Genomic DNA, 20007 nt, shown 5'->3' with positions numbered 1-20007 from the left:
TTCTTTTTTTTCCCCCAAATATTCGTGTTTTAATATGGAAATCTCCAGCATTCCCCAGCGAGCAGCCACCCATTCAAATTTTCCCCTTAAACGTTCCTTCATTCATTCCAGGTTTTCCTTAAAAAAAGGAAGGAATGGGGGAAACCTGCAGCAAATCCCGCTCTGCTCCTGCAGCACATTCCCAGAAAATCCCAGACTTCCATCGAAAATAGGCAGGAATGGAGATTCCATGGAAATTGGCACCAATCCTTCCCTGCTCCAGCAGCACATTCCCAGAAAGGACCAAATTTCCATAAAAAAAGAAAAAAAAAATAAAAGAGGGAATGGGGATAACGCTCAAGTTCCACCAATTATTCCCTGTTCCTAAAAAATCCCCCAAATTTCCATTAAAAAGTAAAATGAAATAAAATAAAATATAAAATAAAATGAAATAAAATAAAATAAAAAAATAAAATAGAATCGAATAAAATAGAATAGAATAGAATAAAATAAAATAATAAAATAATGAAATAATAAAATAAAATAAAATAAAATAAAATAAAATAAAATAAAATCATAAAATTAAATTAAATTAAATTAAAAATAAAATAGAATAAAATAAAATAAAATAAAATAAAATCATAAAATAAAATAATGAAATAAAATAATAAAATAAAATAAAATAAAATAAAATAAAATAAAATAAAATAAAATAAAATAAAATAAATCAGCTACAGGGCTAAAATCCTGGAGCAGAAATCTGGGAATTCTTGGACATTCCTCTGCAGCTCCCAGGCTTTGGAAAAGGAATTTCTTTGCCATGCAAACACCTCCTCAATTTCCACCCATTCCTCTTTATTTTTTTTTTCCCCAGTTTTCCTCCACTCCCAGTCCCACCAAATTCTTTAGGAAATATCCAATATTTCCCCCTCCCTCCAAGCTTTTTGCTGGATTTTTTTTCTGTGGAACCTCACCCTCCTCAGCCCCTTTGGAGCTGCTGAAAAGAGGGATTATTCCCTATTTGTCCACCATTTATTCCCTATTTATCCAATATTTATTCCCTATTTATCCACCATTTATTCCACTATTTATCCACCATTTATTCCCTATTTATCCACCATTTATTCCCAATTTATCCACCATTTATTCCACTATTTATCCACCATTTATTCCACTATTTATCCACCATTTATTCCCTATTTATCCACCATTTATTCCCTATTTATCCAATATTTATTCCCTATTTATCCACCATTTATTCCACTATTTATCCACCATTTATTCCCTATTTATCCAACATTTCTCCACTCCAGCCCCGGGGACATCAATCCGCACCTTCCTCTTGTCACCTGCTCCAAAAGCAAATAAAATAATAATAAAATAAAATAAATATAATAATAATAAAAAAAATGAAAGAAAGGTGATGGATGGATTTGATGTGGGCTGGGCTGGGGATCTGAAGTTCCGAGGAATTTTTGGAGGGTTCAGCTTCCTGCAGGCGATGAGAAATTGATTTTTGTTTGGCAAACCTTGGGAGCAGGTGGAAAAGAAAACAGGAGGAAATCCTGGTTTTCCTCTTTTCCCAGCCAAAAATGGGATTATTGAGGTGGTTGAGCGGGAAAGGAAGCAGGAGGTGAGTGAGGTAAAGGTGAGGATGCTCCGAGGGGGTTGGAGCTGCTGAATTCGGGGATTAAAAAGCCCAAAATTTGACAAAATTTAGGGTTGGAGTTGCAGCAGGATATTTTATTTATTTCCTCGAGCTCCGGTGACACAAATGTAGCAGCATTTCCCATAGGAAAACAGTGGGAAGCAATGAAGAAAACTCGTTAAAAATCATTTTATTTTATTTGGTAAATGCCAAAAAAAAAAAGAAAAAAGGCAGGAGTAACTCTGTGACTTTGTGGCAGATGAAGCCTCAGACCAGGGTCAGAGACCGGGATAAAATCAAGGATTTGGGGGTCCCAAACCGGGATAAAATCAAGGATTTGGGGGTCCCAGGCCGGGATAAAATCAAGGATTTGGGGGTCCCAGACCGGGATAAAATCAAGGATTTGGGGTCCCAGACCGGGATAAAATCAAGGATTTGGGGGTCCCAGACCGGGATAAAATCAAGGATTTGGGGGTCCCAAACCGGGATAAAATCAAGGATTTGGGGTCCCAGACCAGGATAAAATCAAGGATTTGGGGTCCCAGGCCGGGATAAAATGAAGGATTTGGGGTCCCAGGCCGGGATAAAATGAAGGATTTGGGGTCCCAGACCGGGATAAAATCAAGGATTTGGGGTCCCAGGCCGGGATAAAATGAAGGATTTGGGGTCCCAGGCCGGGATAAAATGAAGGATTTGGGGTCCCAGGCCGGGATAAAATGAAGGATTTGGGGTCCCAGGCCGGGATAAAATGAAGGATTTGGGGTCCCAGGCCGGGATAAAATGAAGGATTTGGGGTCCCAGGCCGGGATAAAATGAAGGATTTGGGGTCCCAGGCCGGGATAAAATGAAGGATTTTAGCTCAGAATTTCTCCCCCCATCCGGAGCAGTTTTACACCTGCAGAGCTCAGCTGAAAACGCTTCCGCTGCTCCCCAGAGCTGTGCAAAGGAATTAAATCCCTTGGCCAAACACAAATATTTTTATTCCCTTTGAGGCCGAGTGTGGCAGAATCAGCCCGGGGAGGGGTGGTGGGGGTGGGGGGGGAGAAGGAGTGGCCGGAAAATTTTTTTTCCCTCCTGGAACCGTCCAAGACAAACAGGGAGGGAACGGGAGAGGGAAGAGGTGAGGTGGGAAAGGTGAGATGTTTGTGTTAGCCCTGAAAGAGAAGAAAATCCAGAAAATGCAGAGAAAGATCGGATGAGGAGAGCAAACCCCGCCCAGATCCTGGATTAATCCAGGATTAATTAATGGAAAGATGAGGGATGGGATTGGTGCAGGGAAGTCAGGGCTGCTCCAGCCCTGGAACGGATGGGTTGGAGCAGGGTGGGAGAGGGGAAAGTATCCCGGGAAATGTCACTTGGGAATTCCTGCCCTCCCTGGGAATGGGGTCGTGTCCTGGGAATGGGACCCAGATCTGGGAATGGGATCCTGTCCTGGGAATGGGATCCAGATTTGGGAATGGGATCCAGTCCTGGGAATGGGATCCTGTCCTGGGAATGGGATCCAGATTTGGGAATGGGATCCAGATTTGGGAATGGGATCCAGTCCTGGGAATGGGATCCAGATTTGGGAATGGGATCCAGTCCTGGGAATGGGATCCAGATTTGGGAATGGGATCCAGTCCTGGGAATGGGATCCTGTCCTGGGAATGGGATCCAGATCTGGGAATGGGATCCAGTCCTGGGAATGGGATCCAGTCCTGGGAATGGGATCCAGATCTCGGAATGGGATCCAGATTTGGGAATGGGATCCAGATCTGGGAATGGGATCCAGTCCTGGGAATGGGATCCAGATCTGGGAATGGGATCCAGTCCAGGGAATGGGATCCAGATTTGGGAATGGGATCCAGATCTGGGAATGGGATCCAGTCCTGGGAATGGGATCCTGTCCTGGGAATGGGATCCTGTCCTGGGAATGGGATCCAGTCCTGGGAATGGGATCCAGATCTGGGAATGGGATCGTGTCCAGGGAATGGGATCCAGTCCTGGGAATGGGATCCCATTCCCTGGACTGGATCCCATTCCCAGGACACGATCCCTTTCCCTTTCTCCTCCTTTGAGATCCTGCTCCAGCCGCAGTAGTTCTGGGCCATTCAAACCATTCCGTGGAAAACCGAACAGTGCTGGAAAATCTGGGAATATCTCTCTGGAAGCTCCGTGTGGGAAGGCAGGGCTGGAGGGGATGTGTGGACCTTGCTCTGAGCTTTTACCACCTTTATTATTATTATTATTATTATTATTATTATTATTATTATTATTATTATTATTTTAAATCTTGCTGTCCCAAAAACCTCTGGAGAAGAAGAATTCCTGGGAATAAAATTCCTGGGAACACCGCGCGTGGCCGGCGCCTCTTGGAAATCCTGGAATCAGCTCTGGGAACAGAACTGGGAGGATCCTCCCCCGGCTCCAGCGACATCCAGTGGGAAAATCCCGGGAGTGTCCCTGGTGTCCCCTCTGTCCCGGAACAGAGGGAGAGCCCAACTCCCCCGGGATCATCCCAGGGTAAAACGGGACCTCCGGGTGGCATCCAAAAGGGAAAAAAAAAAAAAAAAAAAAAGGGAATTTCAACCGGAATGTTTCCATTGTGGAATCCCCAGCGCGGAGGGAATATTCGGGCTCCAGGTGGAAAACGTTCCTGGCTCCTCAGGGGGAATTTTGGGGGCAGCAGAGCCGGGTCCTGGGTCCCTTCCTTGATTTCTCCTCCTTTTCCTTCATTTCCATCCCTTTTCCTTGATTTCCACCCTTTTCCTTGATTTCCATCCCTTTTCCTTGATTTCCACCTTTTTTCCCTTGTTTTCCACTCCTTTTCCTTCATATCCACCTTTTTCCTTGATTTCCACCCCTTTTTTTCCCTTGATTTCCATCCCTTTTCCCTGATTTTCACTCCTTTTCCTTGATTTCCACCCCTTTTCCTTGATTCCCACTCTTTTTATCCTTGATTTTTGCCCCTTTTCCTTGATTCCCACCCCTCCCTGCCTCCATTCCCAAGGGATTCCCTGCTGGGACGGGATCCCTTTCATTCCTCCCTTTCCCATTTTGGGATGAGGGATCACAACAAACCCAAATCCATTCCCCAAATCCTTCCCTTGGCTCCACTTGGCTCAGAGATCGGAGCATTCCCACACAAACCCAGCCACGCTCTGCTCCAAACTCCTCTTCCCGTAAAAATCCCTTTTATTTTTATTTTTTTTTCCCCACCTGCAGACGGCTTTGGAAGCACTTCCAGGGATATTTGCTGGGATTTCTCCCTGCTTTTGGGAATTGAGGTGCCCAGGCTGTGACAGAAGAGGAGGAATCCACCTTGGATTTTTATGCAGGAGTTTCCCATGGGAATACCAATCTGCAAAGCTGCATTTTCCACCTCTCCAAACCCCTTTTCTCTTTTTTTTCCCCTTTTTTATTCCCTTTTTTTTTTTTTTTTTTTTTTTTTGGAAATCTGCCTGGAAATTTGTGCCTCTTGGATTGTCCCGTTCTTTCCCTGAATCCCTTTGGCATTGCTGCTTCCAAGAGTGGAGGAAGCACCAGGTGGACCCAAAACCAGGGATGGGATCCATGGCCCTTCCATGGATGCTGGGTCAGGAAGGGATGAGGATTTTCCATGGAGAGCAGGAGCATCCACAGAGGGAAGAATCCACATTGAAAATCCTGGAGGGGTTTGAAGAGCTCGAAGTTCTTGTGGAATCCTGGAAGGGGTTGGGTTGGAGGGACCCTAAAGCTCATCCCAATCCCATGGGACACTTTCCCCTATCCCAGATTCCTCCCAGCCTTGTCTAGGTTTTGGAAACTTCCAGGGCTGGGATGTCCTCGTGGCTCAGCTTCCCTCTCTCCTGGGAGAACAGATCCCAAAGGATTCCTCATTCCCAAAAGCTTTCCTGTTTTCCTCCTGGGAGAACATTCCCAGTTCCCAAAGGATTCCTCATTCCCCAGAGCTTCCCTGTTCTCCTGGGAGAACATTCCCAGTTCCCAAAGGATTCCTCATTCCCAAAAGCTTTCCTGTTCTCCTGGGAGAACATTCCCAGTTCCCAAAGAATTCCTCATTCCCAAGAGATTTCCTCTTCCCCTGGGAGAACATTCCCAAATTCCAAAGGATTCTTCATTCCCAAAAGTTTCCTTTTCTTCTCCTGGGAGAACATTCCCAGTTCCCAAAGGTTTCTTCATTCCCAAAAGTTTCCTTTTCTTCTCCTGGGAGAACATTCCCAGATCCCAAAGAATTCCTCATTCCCAAAAGCTTTCCTCTCTTCTGGGGGAACATCCCCAGATCCCAAAGGATCCCTCCTCATTCCCCAGATCTTTCCTATTCCCCTCCTGGAAAAACACCCCCAAATCCCAGAGAATTCCTCGTTCCCGAGGTTTCTGCGCTCTCCTCCTGCAGGATTTCCGCGCTGCAGCCCCCGGGGTGTCCCTGCCCTTCCCACCCCTCTACGACTCCGTGCCCCAATCCCGTTCCCAAACTCTGCAAACTCTCCAGCCGAAGCTTTCCTTTGGCTCCAGTCCCTGGATTTCTGCCAGGAATGTGGTTCAGGACATGCAAATGTTGCTCAGCAGTTCCATTATCCACCGGCAGCCTCCTCCCTCCCCTCTCTGATTTTATTTATTTATTTTTTTTTTAATTTTTTAATCCTTTAAAGAAATTATTTATCCCCGAGCAAGGGCAGCGTTGTGTCAGCACCAGCCCCGGGATAATCCCTCTGGATCCTGATGGATTTAAAGGATGTTTTCCCTTTTTACGTGGCACAAACAGGAATTCTGCTTCCTTAGGGCTGATGGAACAACACCCCCCCCCCCCCCTTTTGGCTCCGGAGCCAGGTGTGAGATTTTCCCCGTCCCCATTAATCAAAGGGATTTTTTTAATCCCCTGCGAATGATTGATGCCTTCAAGGATTTGGTTATCAAACAGCTCAGCCCCTTTTTTCTTTTTTCTCTTTTTTTTTTTTTTGTTTTTTTGTTTTTTTGTTTGTCCTGCTGCTTCGTGCTTGGAAAATAAAGGGAAAACCGACTGGAGTTGTGATTTATGTCCATAAAAATCCCCTTGGGGTGGGAGGGCAGGGCTGGGATTTCTCCCAGCAGAGCCGAGATGGATCCGGAGCTGCTGCCCCATCCCCGTTCCACGCTCCAGGGAATTGTGTCCCGGTTTTTGGTGCTCCTGGGACACTCGGGGGCATTCACAGAAGGATCAGGGATGGGAAAAACCCCAAAGCCGGGATAAAACCCCCAAATCCAGGATAAAACCCCCAAATCCAGGATAAAAACCCCCAATTCCAGGATAAAAACCCCAAATCCAGGATAAAAACCCCCAAATTCCAGTATAAAAACCCCAAATCCAGGATAAAACCCCCAAATCCAGGATAAAAACCCCAAATCCAGGATAAAACCCCCAAATCCAGGATAAAAACCCCAAATCCAGGATAAAAACCCCAAATCCAGGATAAAATCCCCAAATCTAGGATAAAAACCCCAAATCCAGGATAAAACCCCCAAATCCAGGATAAAAACCCCAAATCCAGGATAAAACCCCCAAATCCAGGATAAAAACCCCAAACTCAGGATAAAAACCCCCAAATTCCAGGATAAAAACCCCAAATCCAGGATAAAATCCCCAAACTCAGGATAAAAACCCCAAATCCAGGATAAAACCCCCAAATCCAGGATAAAAACCCCAAATCCAGGATAAAACCCCCAAATCCAGGATAAAAACCCCAAACTCAGGATAAAAACCCCCAAATTCCAGGATAAAAACCCCAAACTCAGGATAAAATCCCCAAACTCAGGATAAAAACCCCAAATCCAGGATAAAAACCCCAAATCCAGGATAAAAAACCTCGGAAGCAGCTCATTCTTTGCACAGACCCTGCAGCTTTTATTCCAAAGGATCCAAGAGCAGCAGCAGAGGGAACAGGGATAAAACCAGGGATAAAATCAGGGATAAAATCAGGGATAAATCAGGGATAAAACAGGGATAAAATCAGGGATAAAATCAGGGATAAATCAGGGATAAACCAGGGATAAAATCAGGGATAAATCCGGGATAAATCAGGGATAAAACCAGGGATAAAACAGGGATAAAATCAGGGATAAAATCAGGGATAAATCAGGGATAAAACAGGGATAAAATCAGGGATAAAATCAGGGATAAATCAGGGATAAAACAGGGATAAAATCAGGGATAAACCATAGATAGAATCAGGGATAAATCAGGGATAAAACAGGGATAAAACAGGGATAAAATCAGGGATAAAATCAGGGATAAACCATAGATAGAATCAGGGATAAATCCGGGATAAATCAGGGATAAAACCAGGGATAAAACAGGGATAAAATCAGGGATAAATCAGGGCTAAATCACGGATAGAATCAGGGATAAAACCAGAGATAAATCAGGGAGCAAAACCGGGATAAATCCGGGATAAATCAGGGATAAAACCAGGGATAGAATCAGGGATAAATCCGGGAGAAATAAGGGATAAAACCAGAGAGAAATCAGGGTTATAAAAAGGGATAAAACCAGGGATAAATCAGGGAGAAAAACCGGGATAAATCAGGGATAGAATCAGGGATAAAACAGGGATAAATTAGGGATAGAATCAGGGATAAATCAGGGATAAATCAGGGATAAAACAGGGATAAATCAGGGATAAATCAGGGATAGAATCAGGGATAAAACAGGGATAAATTAGGGATAGAATCAGGGATAAATCAGGGATAAAACAGGGATAAAACAGGGATAAATCAGGGATAAATCAGGGATAGAATCAGGGATAAATCCAGGATAAACCCGGGATAAATCCAGAGATAAATCAGGGATATAAACAGGGATAAAATCAGGGATAAATCAGGGATAAAACGATAGCTAAATCCAGCCATAAAATCAGGGATAAATCGGCTAAAACCAGGGGTAAAATCAGGGATAAAGCAGGGATAAAGCAGGGATAAACCAGGGATAAACCAGGGATAAAACCGGGAATAAAACCAGGGATAAATCCAGAGATAAATCAGGGATAAATCGGATAAAACCAGGGATAAAACCAGGGATAAAACCAGGAATAAAACCAGAGATAAATCAGGGATAAATCGGATAAAACCAGGGGTAAAATCAGGGATAAAACCAGGGATAAAACCAGAGATAAATCAGGGATAAATTGGATAAAACCAGGGGTAAAATCAGGGATAAACCAGGCATAAAATCAGGGATAAACCAGGGACAAAACCAGGGATAAAACCAGGGATAAAACCAGGAATAAAACCAGGGATAAAACCAGGGATAAAACCAGGAATAAACCAGGAATAAAACCAGGGATAAAACCAGGGATAAAACCAGGAATAAACCAGGAATAAAACCAGGGATAAAACCAGGGATAAAACCAGAACTGTTCGGCCCAGTGAGGTTTGGGGGAGCTCTTGGGATCTGGAGCAGGAGAACGAGATTTGGGCTTGGAAAATCCCAGCAGGAAACTGTGACAGTGACATTTTCTCAGAGAAGTATCCAAGAAATTCAGTTTAGGTCTCATTTTTCATTTAGGTCTCAATTTTAATTCAGATTTTATTTTCAGTTTCGATATTTTCAATTTTGATCTAAGCTTTTGTTTAGATCTCATTTCCAGTTTAATTCCCATTTTCAGTTTAATTTTCATTCCCATCTTAGATTTATTTTCCAGCTCTGTTCCAATTTCTGGTTCAGATCTCATTTCTAGTTCAGATTTATTTTCCAGATCAGATCCCTTTTCCTGTTTAATGTCCTTTTCCCACCCCAGTCCTTCCCAGTTGAACATTCCCATCCCAGTGGGATCAGTGCAGGATGCTCTGAGCTCTTTCCCAAATTTTTTTTTTTTTTTTTTTTAATTTGGTGCCTGGATCCTGAGGGTTTGGGAGTGAAATCTGTGGGATTTGGGCAGGAGGTTCCCTCATTCCCACATTTGAGGTCAATAAAGGGATTTTTGTTGTTCCCAAGGGGATAAGAGCAGGAATTGGGAACATTTTGCAACAGTGGGGAGATGTCCTTCCCTCCTGGAATTTGGGATGCTCGGGGGATACCCAGCACTGGGAGGGGGAGCTTGGACAAAACCAGAGCTGGAGACAGAAAAAAGTTACTTTGAGATAATTCCCAAAGCCACGGCTCGACCTCCAAAGCAGAGAAATTCTGATAATGAGAGAAAAATTCTGATAATGAGAGAAAAATTTGCAACTCCTGAGTTCGGGAGTCCTGCGCTCCCTGTCCTCCCTTCCCTGGAATTTTGCCCCTGGAATTTTCACCTCCTCTGCCTGGGAGCTCAAGTGGATTCACAAGGCAAAAAAACAAATCTGCCCCCCTCAAAAAAAAAAAAAAATAGTGGGAAAAGGGAAAATCCAAGCATTTCCTTCCCATTTTTTATTGCCTGCGATTCCAGGAGGGAACGGAATTTTCATGAGAAGAGCAGGAATCAGAGCAACATTCCTGGATCTTCCCAGGAAAGAAACCTCAGTAGATTTAAATCCCAGGAGATTCAATCTGCTCCAGCAGAGCTTTGCTGAGTGACTCCAACTGAGAAAAATCCATTAAAATGAATTGAAGGAAATATTCAGGAAATATATACTCAACATTTAGGATATTTTCCAACTAAAAAATTGAAACGATAAAGGAAATTTCCTTCATTCCCACATTTTTCCCATAGAATTGATGACACTTTAAGCTTAATTAATTCTAAAAAAAAAAAAAAAATAAATTTTTGCTATTCTTTAAGTGCAAATGGGATTTTTTTTTTTTTCCCTCCCTAAAAAACAATTTGTTGGGATCATCCTGATGCTGTTCCGGTGACCCAGAGCAGGGAATTGGGCTGATCCTTGGAATCCTGGGATGATTTAGGTTGGAAAAATTCCTGGAGCTTTAAGAGCCTGGAATTGTCCCCACCGTGCCCCATTGTCCCTCCAGGGGTGGCATCCAAGGAACCTCGGAGATTTGGGCACTTCCAGGGATGTGCCCAATTCCAGCCACGGGAATTCCCCAATAAAACACTGAATTAAACGTCATTATTTTTTTTTTTGGGGGGGGGGTTGTTTCTTTGGTTATTTTGGCGTTAGTGGCTGAGGTTTGTGCTGTCACTGGAAATTCCAACTCTAATCAGCTCTAGGAAGAGCAGCACAAGAGTTCAAACACCCCAAAATTTAGGGGGAAAATTATATTTTCCACCTGAAAATGTAAATTTTACCAGGATGGGGCTTGGGCATTCTTGAGTGGCTGCAGCCCCTCTTGGTAGAAACTGCATTTTTAAGGTGGAAAAATATAATTTTCCCTCTAAATTTGGAATGTTTTAACTCTGTTAAAACAGAGTTAAATCCAAGCCTGGATGTGGGCACTTCCAGGGATGAGGCCACCACACATTCCCTGGGAATTCCCAGACCATTGCAATAAAAAGAATTCAATGTTATTAAAATTTTGGGCTTTTTCTCTGGTTATTCCAATGTTAGTGAGGAGAGAAATTTTATGCTGCTACTGAAATCCCTCCCCTCTGGATTTAAGGAAAAACCAGATATTTTCCTCCCAAAAAAAAAAAAAAAAAAAAAAAAAAAGCAATCTTTACCAGGCCTGGATTTGGGCAATTCCAGGGATGACACCGCTACGGATTCCCTGGGAATTCCGAGACCATTGCAATAAAAAGAATTCAATGTTATTAAAATTTCGGGCTTTTTCTCTGATTATTTCAGTACTAGTGATGAGAGAATTTTATGCTGCCACTACAAAACGTTTCCACTGAAATCCCTCCCCTCTAGATTTAAGGAAAACCTGGATATTTTCCTCCCCCCAAAAAAAGCAATTTTTACCAGGCCTAGATTTGGACACTTCCAGGCATGAGGCCACCACAGATTCCCTGGGAATTCCCAGAGCAGCAAATTAAAATTTTAGTCTCTTTTTCAATAATCTCAGTGTTAGTGACGAGAGAATTTTATGCTGCCCCTACAAAACGCTTCCACTTAAATCCCTCCCCTGTGGATTTAAGGAAAAAACCAGATAATTTCCACCTAAAAAAAAAAAACAAAAACACCTAAAAACCAGATTTCTACCAGGAGGGGCTCCAGGAATTGATGTAGTACAGGTAGGGCAGGTAGGACCAGGCACCCCTGAGCGCCAGCAGCGACATTCCCGGGAATTCTGGCGTTTCCTGACGCGAGTCCAAGCGGCTCATCCCGGCCACCACTTGTTTCCTCTTGGTCTTGTACCTCCTGTTCTGGAACCAGATCTTCACCTGGGTCTCGGTGAGCTGCAGGTGCCGGGCCAGGTGAGCTCTCTCCGGGGCCGACAGGTATTTCTGGTGGCTGAATTTCCGCTCCAGTTCGATCACCTGGCTGTGGGAAAAGGCGGCTCGGGAACGTTTTCCCTGCCTGGGAGGCCGTGGGGTCATGGGGCGCACGGTGGGGGCACAGTCGGGCAGGAATGTCTCCACCGGGGTGTCTGGGAAGGGAAAAATTGGGAATGAAATGCTTGGGGGAAAAAAAAAAAAAAAAAAAAAAATCCCCACTAGGAAAAATATTTCCCACTCAGAAAAAAAAAATCCCACTCAGAAAAAAAATTCCCACTCAGAAAAATATTCTCACTTGGAAAATAAGTTCTGCTTGGAAATTGTCAGAAATTGCTTGGTTTTTCCCTTTTACAGAGAGGAAGAATTCCTGTTTTCTTGGGAATGTTTTAGTTTATTGCTGTGAGAGTTGTATAAAGGAGTTTTGTCTTCCTGAATCTCAGGTTTTAATTTATATCCTCCTGAAATTCCACAGGAACAGAGATCCGAGCGTGGATGGGGACAGGGACAGGGACAGGGACAGGGACAGGGACAGGGACAGGGATGGGAACGGGAGCAGGAACAGGAACAGGAACCAGAACAGGAATCAATCCATTGGATCCATTGAATGGATCAATCCCTGATCCCTTCCCTGATCCATCCCTGATCCCTTCCCTGATCCATTCCCTGATCCATCCCTGATCCCTTCCCTGATCCATCCCTGATCCATCCCTGATCCATTCCCTGATCCATCCCTGATCCATCCCTGATCCATCCCTGATCCATTCCCTGATCCATCCCTGATCCATTCCCTGATCCATCCCTGATCCATCCCTGATCCATTCCCTGATCCATTCCCTGATCCATTCCCTGATCCCTTCCCTGATCCATCCCTGATCCATTCCCTGATCCATCCCTGATCCATTCCCTGATCCCTTCCATTCCCTGATCCCATCCCTGATCCATTCCCTGATCCATTCCCTGATCCCTTCCCTGATCCATTCCCTGATCCATCCCTGATCCATTCCTGATCCATTCATTCCCTGATCCATCCCTGATCCGTTCCCTGATCCATTCCCTGATCCATCCCTGATCCATTCCCTGATCCATTCCCTGATCCCCCCTCTGATCCCTTCCCTGATCCCCCCTCTGATCCATTCCCTGATTCCTTCCCTTCCATTCCCTGATCCATTCCCTGATTCCCCCTCTGATCCATTCCCTGATCCATCCCTGATCCATTCCCTGATCCCTTCCTTGATCCCCCCTCTGATCCATTCCCTGATCCCTTCCCTGATCCCCCCTCTGATCCATTCCCTGATCCCCTCTCTGATCCATCCCCGCTCCATCCCCTCTCCACCCCCGACCATTCCCGCTGCCCTCCTCAGCCAGCAGTTCCCCCGTTACCTGTGTCCGGTCCCTGGGGTGTCCCCGAGGCTCCCGGGGCATGGGGACCCCCAGGAGGGACCCCCGGGGCTGGGCTGTCCCCTCTCCCCCGCTCTCCGGCCGCTCCCAGCTCCTCATTCCCTCTGCTCCTGCCGCTCTCGGGCCCGTCCCAGAGGATGTCCTGGATCAGGAAGGACGTGCGGGGTCTGGAGGGGACGGGCTGGAGCTGCGGGGCTGTCCCGGGGGTGCCGCTCATGGCCGAGCTCTGTCCCGGTCCCCGTCCTGATCCCCGTCCCGGTCCCTGTCCCGGTCCCGGTCCCGGTCCCGGTCCCGGTCCCTGTCCCTGTCCCTGTCCCGGTCCCGGTCCCGGTCCCTGTCCCGGTCCCGGTCCCGGTCCCGGTCTCGCCCCGCCGCTCATCCCCTTCTCCTGCCTCTGCCCCGGGGCTCGCCGCATCCCCGCCCGGCCCGGCCCCGCATTTATCGTTTATCCGCCCCGAGCCAACCCTCCCGGGGCTGATTGGAGAGCCCGGCCCGGTGTACGCCCTTCGCCCGTGCCTCGGCTCCCGCTGCCTTCTCCCTCTCCCTCCTGCTCGGGGCTCCCTTCCCTACGGATCCGCGGGGTCGCAGCCGCCCCTCGGCGCCTCCCTCGCCTCCTCTGCTCACAAACCCCTCCGCATTTGAAGAGAAAAATGTGAATTTTAGGGTCAAAACGCCTCCAGACCGTCTGTTTGTTTGTTTGTTTGTTTGTTTGTTTGTTTGTTTGTTTGTTTGTTTTTTATTTATTTATTTATTTATTGGGAGCATCCTTGGAGGATGTTGTGCATCCATCGCCCCAATCCCAGTTCTGCTTCCCCTCTTTCACGGGAATGATTTCCAGTCCTGAACTCTTTGGGAAAACTCTTCTTTCAGGGTGAAAAGCAGAGAAATAAAAGGGTTTTTTTGTTTGTTTGTTTGTTTGTTTGTTTGTTTGTTTTTTTATTTTTATTTTGAGGGTTTTCCTCAAACGCCTCCACTTTGATGCACTCTGAACGTGCCGGAAAACGGGAAAAAAAATGTCAAAGATGTTTTTGTCAGCTTCGCAAAGCCGCTCCAAGGAGACCTCGGCGATGATTTAAAAGCCAGGGAGAGCAGCTCCAGAGGCAAATCCTGGCATGGAAAAGTCTGAAAGTTTAAGCCTGAACCTCAGACTAATTCCTAAATTCCTAAAATTCCTAAAAAAAAAAAAAAAAAAGCCTGCACACCTTTTACTACAAACTCTTGGGCACCCAAAAGGAGCAAAACCTTCCCAAATCCAAGAAAAGCCAGGAGTGGGGCTGTCCGCTGTGACAGATTCTTTCCTGAGGATCTTGTTTATTTGTGGCTTTTTTTTCCCCCCCAGAATTCCTGTTTGGAAAACAGCCTCGGAACCCCCCCAGATGTGGGGAACACAGGGTTAAAAATTCACCTTATCCCATCCCAAGGCAAATCCATCTCCAGGGAGGATCCCGTGGGAGCTCTGGTGATGAGGATGAGCAGAATCCCTGGGAATTGCGGGAAGTTTATATTTAAATAATCTATAAATCTATACATCTCTAAATACGAATTTTTCAGTGACCTCCTTTAGCTCCAAACTCCTTTTCCTGCTGGAATATCAGCTCTGATCCCTTTTTTTATTCCCGAACCCTTCGCCCAAACCCAGCCCCTTCAGCCGCAAAGCCCGGGCGTGGTTGTGTGGGTTTTTTTTTTTTTTTTTTTTTTTTTTTTTTTTTTTTTTTTTTTTTTTTTTTTTTTTTTTCCCAATAAAAAGGGGAACAAAAGATTTCCCTCAAATCCCCTGCGGACTTTGTTGATTTTATGGGAGGCGTTTGGTTACAACCGAGAGCCGGTTGTGCAAACCTGTCCCAAACTCGTCTTTTCCAGCCCCTTTTTCCTTCTTCAGCCTCTGGTTTGGGAATTATCCCCCTGAGTGCTCGGAAAAGCACAAGGGCTCCAATGGCTCAGCCTTGTTTTAGGAGGAGAAAGGGAATTTGGGAAGAGTTTAAAGGAATTGGGAATATCCTGAGGTGGAAGGGACCCACAGGGATCATGGAGTCCTAATCCCAAATCCCAAAATCCCAGTCCTGAGGGCTTTGCCCAGAGTTCCGGCTTTCACCTTTCCCATTTCCAGGCTTTTTTTTTTTTTTCCCCTAAGGAAGCAATTTCCCTCCTTGATTTCTGCCTTTATTTGGGGGAATTTCCTGGGATTTGCCTCAGGTTGTTGCTGAACCTCCAAGGAAAGCTCCCAGTGCTGTTCGGGATTCCAGGAGAGCTCGGGATTCACTGGGATCGCAGGGATTTCCCAGCGCCGGCAGCAATTCCAGCAGGGAAAAGGGAATTAATTCCCTGGGGAATTGCAGAGAAATGGGAATTCCCAGTGGAAGTGCAGGAAAAAGGGAATTCCTTGTGGGGTCCCGCGGTTGCTCCAGAGCAGGGTGAGATCCCTGAGAGAGGATGGAGGGAAGGGAAGGGAAGTTTTGGGAAGTTTTGGGAAGTTTTGGGAAGTTTTGGGAAGGGAAGGGAAGGGAAGGGAAGGGAAGGGAAGGGAAGGGAAGGGAAGGGAAGGGAAGGGAAGGGAAGGGAAGGGAAGGGAAGGGAAGGGAAGGGAAGGGAAGGGAAGGGAAGGGAAGGGAAAAGGGAAAAGGGGAAAGGGGAAAGGGGAAAGGGGAAAAGGGAAAAGGGAAAAGGGAAAAGGGAAAAGGGAAAAGGGAAAAGGGAAGGGGCAGCGTTCCCAACGCCCGGGAGCCGCAGGATGAGGAGCGATTTTTGTCCCTGCCAGGGATTCTCCGGTTTGATCCCGATGTCAGGAATGTCCCATTCGGGAAGTGGGATCAGAGATAAAAGCTTTAATTACCTCCCGCAAGGCTTTTCCCAAATGCTGCAGGATAAGGAGCTGTCGGGAATGGAGTGGGAAGAGGGGAGAACAAAACTTCGGAGGGGTTAAATGTTGGGAATTCCCCAATTTGGACTACAAGGTGATTTTTGCTTGGATTATTAGGATTTTATTTGATTCTTATTTTTCTTTGGCTCAGGTTTGGATGCTCAGATGCAAATTGCGGACGGGAAAATTCAAAATACAAAGCGAGAAAGGACAAGAGAGCAAAACCACAATTTCACCGATTTGTGTTTATTTGCAAATAATAATAATAATAATAGTAACAATAATATTAATAATAAAGGCGAAGGAGTGCTGGGAGTTATTAAGAAAAAACAAATCAGAAATACATCTAGAAATTATAGGAACTCCAAGCATTAAATATTGTCCATGTGAAAAAGCACAAGCATGTGCACGGACCTTGTTTTCCAGTTATCCCGAGGAAGGAAAAGCGACGTCCTGGTGGCATCCTGGGGGAACAAACCCCTTGGGAGCAGGAAGGGCCAGACTCCAAATCATTGTGTTTAATAATAAATAATGAATAATTATTGGATGCCCAAAGTCCCAGCGCTGCGGTGGCAGCGTCCCCCTCTCTCTTTTTATTTATTTATTTTTATTTTATTTTTTTTCCCACCCAGGGACGTGCTGGGATCGTTCCGCTGTCCGGGCTGGCAGAAATCCTTTGGATTTGGCTCCTGTCCCGAGCAGCGCTTGGCTCTGGAGCGGCGGGAGCTCTCGCGGTGCCTCCTCCCTCCTCACCTCCAGCTCTCCGCGCTGATTCCCGCTGGCAGAGCCGGGAGCTGGCGCTGGGCACGGCCGGGGGTGACACTCGGGGACACCCCAGGGTAACCCCCTCCGTACCCCGCCCCGAAAGCGCCGCTGCCGTGATAGGAACCGTAGGAAAAACCACCCGGAATTCCACGGGGAGCTGGAAAAGTCGCGGAACCCCTCAGGCAGGGTTTTCCATCCCGCACCAGCACCGGCACCGCCACCCTGCGCGGGGACAGCGCGGGCACCGCCAGCGCCGGGCTCCGCTCCTGCCGCTGCCTCTTGCTCTTGTAGCGCCGGTTCTGGAACCAGATCTTCACCTGCGTGGGGCTGAGCTGCAGGTGCCTCGCCAGCTGCTCCCTCTCCGTTCCGGACAGGTATTTCTGCCTCTGGAAGCGCCGCTCCAGCTCCAGCACCTGAGCCTGCGAGAACAGAACCCGAGGTTTCCGCCGCTGCCGCGGCTCCCTGGGTTTCTCCTCGGGCTCAAAGCTGGCGGAGAGAAGAGATTTTCCTGCGGCAGGGAGGAAAACAAAGCGAAGTCACACCCGGAATGCAGCTCTGTTCCCAGCCAGAGGGTGTTTCCAGAGGAGGGATCAAACTGGGAATGGCGCCCCTTGGGAATAGATGGAGTGCGGCTGACAGTTCATAAAGTTAAGGTTGACACTTGATACATTAAATATGAGTTTTGCCGTGATATTTATTGAGAATTCAATATTTTTTTTCTTTAAATAATTAGGCTGTTGCACCAATTCTGGATAAAATAAAACCTCTTTTTTTTTCCCCTTCTAATGACGTCTCTGATGTTTTGGTTTTTTTTAAAGAATTAGGCTGTTACACGATTTCTGGATAAAATAAAACCTCCTTTTTTCCTTCTCCTAATGACGCCTCTGATGTATTGGGGCTGCCACCGTGGTCTGAGGGACACAAAGAAAGGCGGGCACACAGCAGGTTCGAGTATTCCAGACCCCAAATCCCCTTTCCCCACCATCCGCAGGGATGGAATCCAGACCTCCGGCAGGATCTGGAAAGAAGAATCCTACATTTCTCTGAATTTCGGCAAAACAAACAAACAAACAAACAAACAGAAAAACCTAAAAAAACCAAACAAACAAACAAACAAAAAAAAAACCCACAAAACCAAAAAGTTATATCTGAGCTGAGTTGATGGTTTGGGGGATTTCTGATTTCCTGGGATTTCTGATTTCCTGGGGTTTTTTCCTGGCTGCAGAAGAACAGCCGGGATCAGATCCAGCTCGAGCTGGGATGCGCTTGGATACTCCGGCAGGCAGAGCAGGGAATTCGGGAATTCCAGGGAATGCCGGAAGGCTCCGGATGAAGGCGTGAAGGGGACAGAGCCCTCCCCGGGCTCCCCTCTCGCTCCTCACTTCTCCCCCTCCAAATCCCAGTCTGCCCAGTGCTCCCGCTCTGCTCCCACTGGTTTCCTCTTTTCCCCGCTCTGCGGCCGGGAAACTCCAGCAGAGGAAATTTTTTTGGGGATTTCAGCTGCGGGAAGAAGCGGGACAGCTCCAATCCCCCCTCGGGGATTCTCCCGAATTACGGAGGGCGACAAGGGGGTAACATCCAAAGCGGTGCCGATGGGTGCCTTAGGGCAGGAGAAACCCCCCGAAATATCCCAAATCCACCCGGAGCTGCGGGGATGCGCGGGGGGCGCAGCGGGATGCCCGAAAAACGCCCCAAACAACCAAAAAAAAAAAAAAAAACCAAAAAGAAAAAGAAAAAGGGGGGAAAAGGGAGCGGGGGAAAAAGGAAAAAGGAAAAGGGAAAAGGGAAGAACCGGCGTTCCCCGGTGCTTTCCCCGCCCGGGTTCCGCGGGCACTTACGCGGCCACGGCTCGTCCTGCCCGGGGGGGCTGCGGGCGGCTCGGGGTGCGGGCTCCGTGCGGGACCCCCCGGGCACCTCCGGCCGCTGCAGGCTGAGGATGTCCCGCACCGAGAAGGGCGTGGGGAGCATCGTGGGAGCGCGGGGGTCGCGCAGGCACCGAGCGCTCCCCGCTCGGACTCTCCCGTCACCGCCGGGCTACGAAGCAGCCCCGGCTCGGGGGGTGCCGAGCTTTTGGGGAGCAGGGGAGGGAGGGGAAGGATGGACGATCCCTGGAGAGCTCTCCCCGCTCCCCATGAGCTGCCCCCCGAGCCGCGAGGAAGGAGCAGCCCCTTCCCCGGGTGTTTCCAAAACAAGGGCAGAGGGAAGGAGCGGAGGGAGGGAGGGAGGGAGGGAGGGAGGGGGGCAGGGGGTGCCGGGCTGAGCCGCAATAAAACAAATCCAGTCCATTTGAGCTCCATTAAGGTCACATTAGCGAGCGGCTCCGCCAGATAAGCGCTGATAAGGAGCGCAGACCACCAAGCTCCTGCGGGAGGGGAGGGGACGCTGCGACACCGACGTGGGGACAGCTCCGCTTCGCTCCCAGTTCCCTCCCAGTTTGTCCCAGTGCTTCCTCCGAGCTGGCAGAGCATGGAGAGGATCCAGGGCACCCCCATGAATTTGGGGTAGAGGGGTGGGGTCCTGATAGCCCGTGGGACAGCGGGGGTGGGTGGGTGCTGGGGAGCCCCTCGGGTGATGCTGAGCCTTATCTGAGCCCAGGCAGAGGCGACTTCAATTAAAATTCCTGGCCGGGCTCAGGGCTGGTGTTCGCTGATAGCCCTGACAGAGCCGAGCTCGCCGTGTCTGCGCTGGGCCGGCGGCCCCCGCCCCACGAGAGAGCCAAAAACCGGCCCGGGAGGGGAGGCTGAATAAATAAACTGCCCCAAAGCACGCGAGGAAGTGAGGGGCTGCAACAGGAGGGAAAATAAATACAGTGGCTCAGGGAGAAAAGTGCTCCGAGCCCCCTCAAGGGTCGGTGTTAATTCCTGGGAAACAACCCCGGATCCTTCCCAGCTCCCGGGTTTGGTTTTCGCAGTCGTGGGACATCGCTGCTCACGGGGTCTTTATTTAAAGGATTTCCCAGCCCAAGCCTTTCTGTGATTCCGTGATTCCCGTTTTTCCAGTGTGAAGTGAGGATTTTCACTGGATTCACCACGGGCATCACCGAGCTCAGCTCCCCAAGGGGGATTTCAGGATCAGGGCAATTCCTGAATCCC

The 20007-nt window shown here is 47.7% G+C and overlaps 2 protein-coding genes across 2 annotated transcripts; both read right to left on the bottom strand.

Moving 5' to 3' along the window:
• Window positions 1-10539: 10539 nt before the first annotated feature.
• NKX3-1 (NK3 homeobox 1) lies at window positions 10540-15670 on the bottom strand. The gene is made up of 2 exons (XM_062510721.1): window positions 13276-15670; window positions 10540-12047 (listed from the first exon to the last, which is right to left on the bottom strand). Exons 1-2 carry the CDS (start codon window positions 13706-13708, stop codon window positions 11656-11658), a joined length of 825 nt encoding a protein of 274 aa, XP_062366705.1. The 5' UTR covers window positions 13709-15670; the 3' UTR covers window positions 10540-11655.
• Window positions 15671-16754: 1084 nt separating this feature from the next.
• NKX2-6 (NK2 homeobox 6) lies at window positions 16755-19400 on the bottom strand. Its single transcript, XM_062510619.1, has 2 exons — window positions 18754-19400; window positions 16755-17423 (listed from the first exon to the last, which is right to left on the bottom strand). The coding sequence occupies exons 1-2, from the start codon at window positions 18881-18883 to the stop codon at window positions 16900-16902; spliced, it is 654 nt and encodes a 217-aa protein (XP_062366603.1). The 5' UTR covers window positions 18884-19400; the 3' UTR covers window positions 16755-16899.
• Window positions 19401-20007: the final 607 nt, after the last annotated feature.

The sequence above is a fragment of the Cinclus cinclus genome, chromosome 29, assembly GCF_963662255.1.
Source record: "Cinclus cinclus chromosome 29, bCinCin1.1, whole genome shotgun sequence".
Lineage (NCBI taxonomy): Eukaryota > Metazoa > Chordata > Aves > Passeriformes > Cinclidae > Cinclus > Cinclus cinclus.
Note: the sequence above shows the minus strand (reverse complement) of the source record. Positions and strands in the feature narration are given on the sequence as shown.

Bases quoted from the DNA above. Each gene is read 5' to 3' on its own strand.
- NKX3-1 (XM_062510721.1), bottom strand. From the start codon at position 13,708: ATGCGGCGAGCCCCGGGGCAGAGGCAGGAGAAGGGGATGAGCGGCGGG. The intron at 12,048-13,275 runs GTAACGGGGGAA...TTCCCTTCCCAG, and splicing joins ACCCCAGGGACCGGACACAG to ACACCCCGGTGGAGACATTC.
- NKX2-6 (XM_062510619.1), bottom strand. From the start codon at position 18,883: ATGCTCCCCACGCCCTTCTCGGTGCGGGACATCCTCAGCCTGCAGCGG. The intron at 17,424-18,753 runs GTAAGTGCCCGC...TCCCTGCCGCAG, and splicing joins GCAGGACGAGCCGTGGCCGC to GAAAATCTCTTCTCTCCGCC.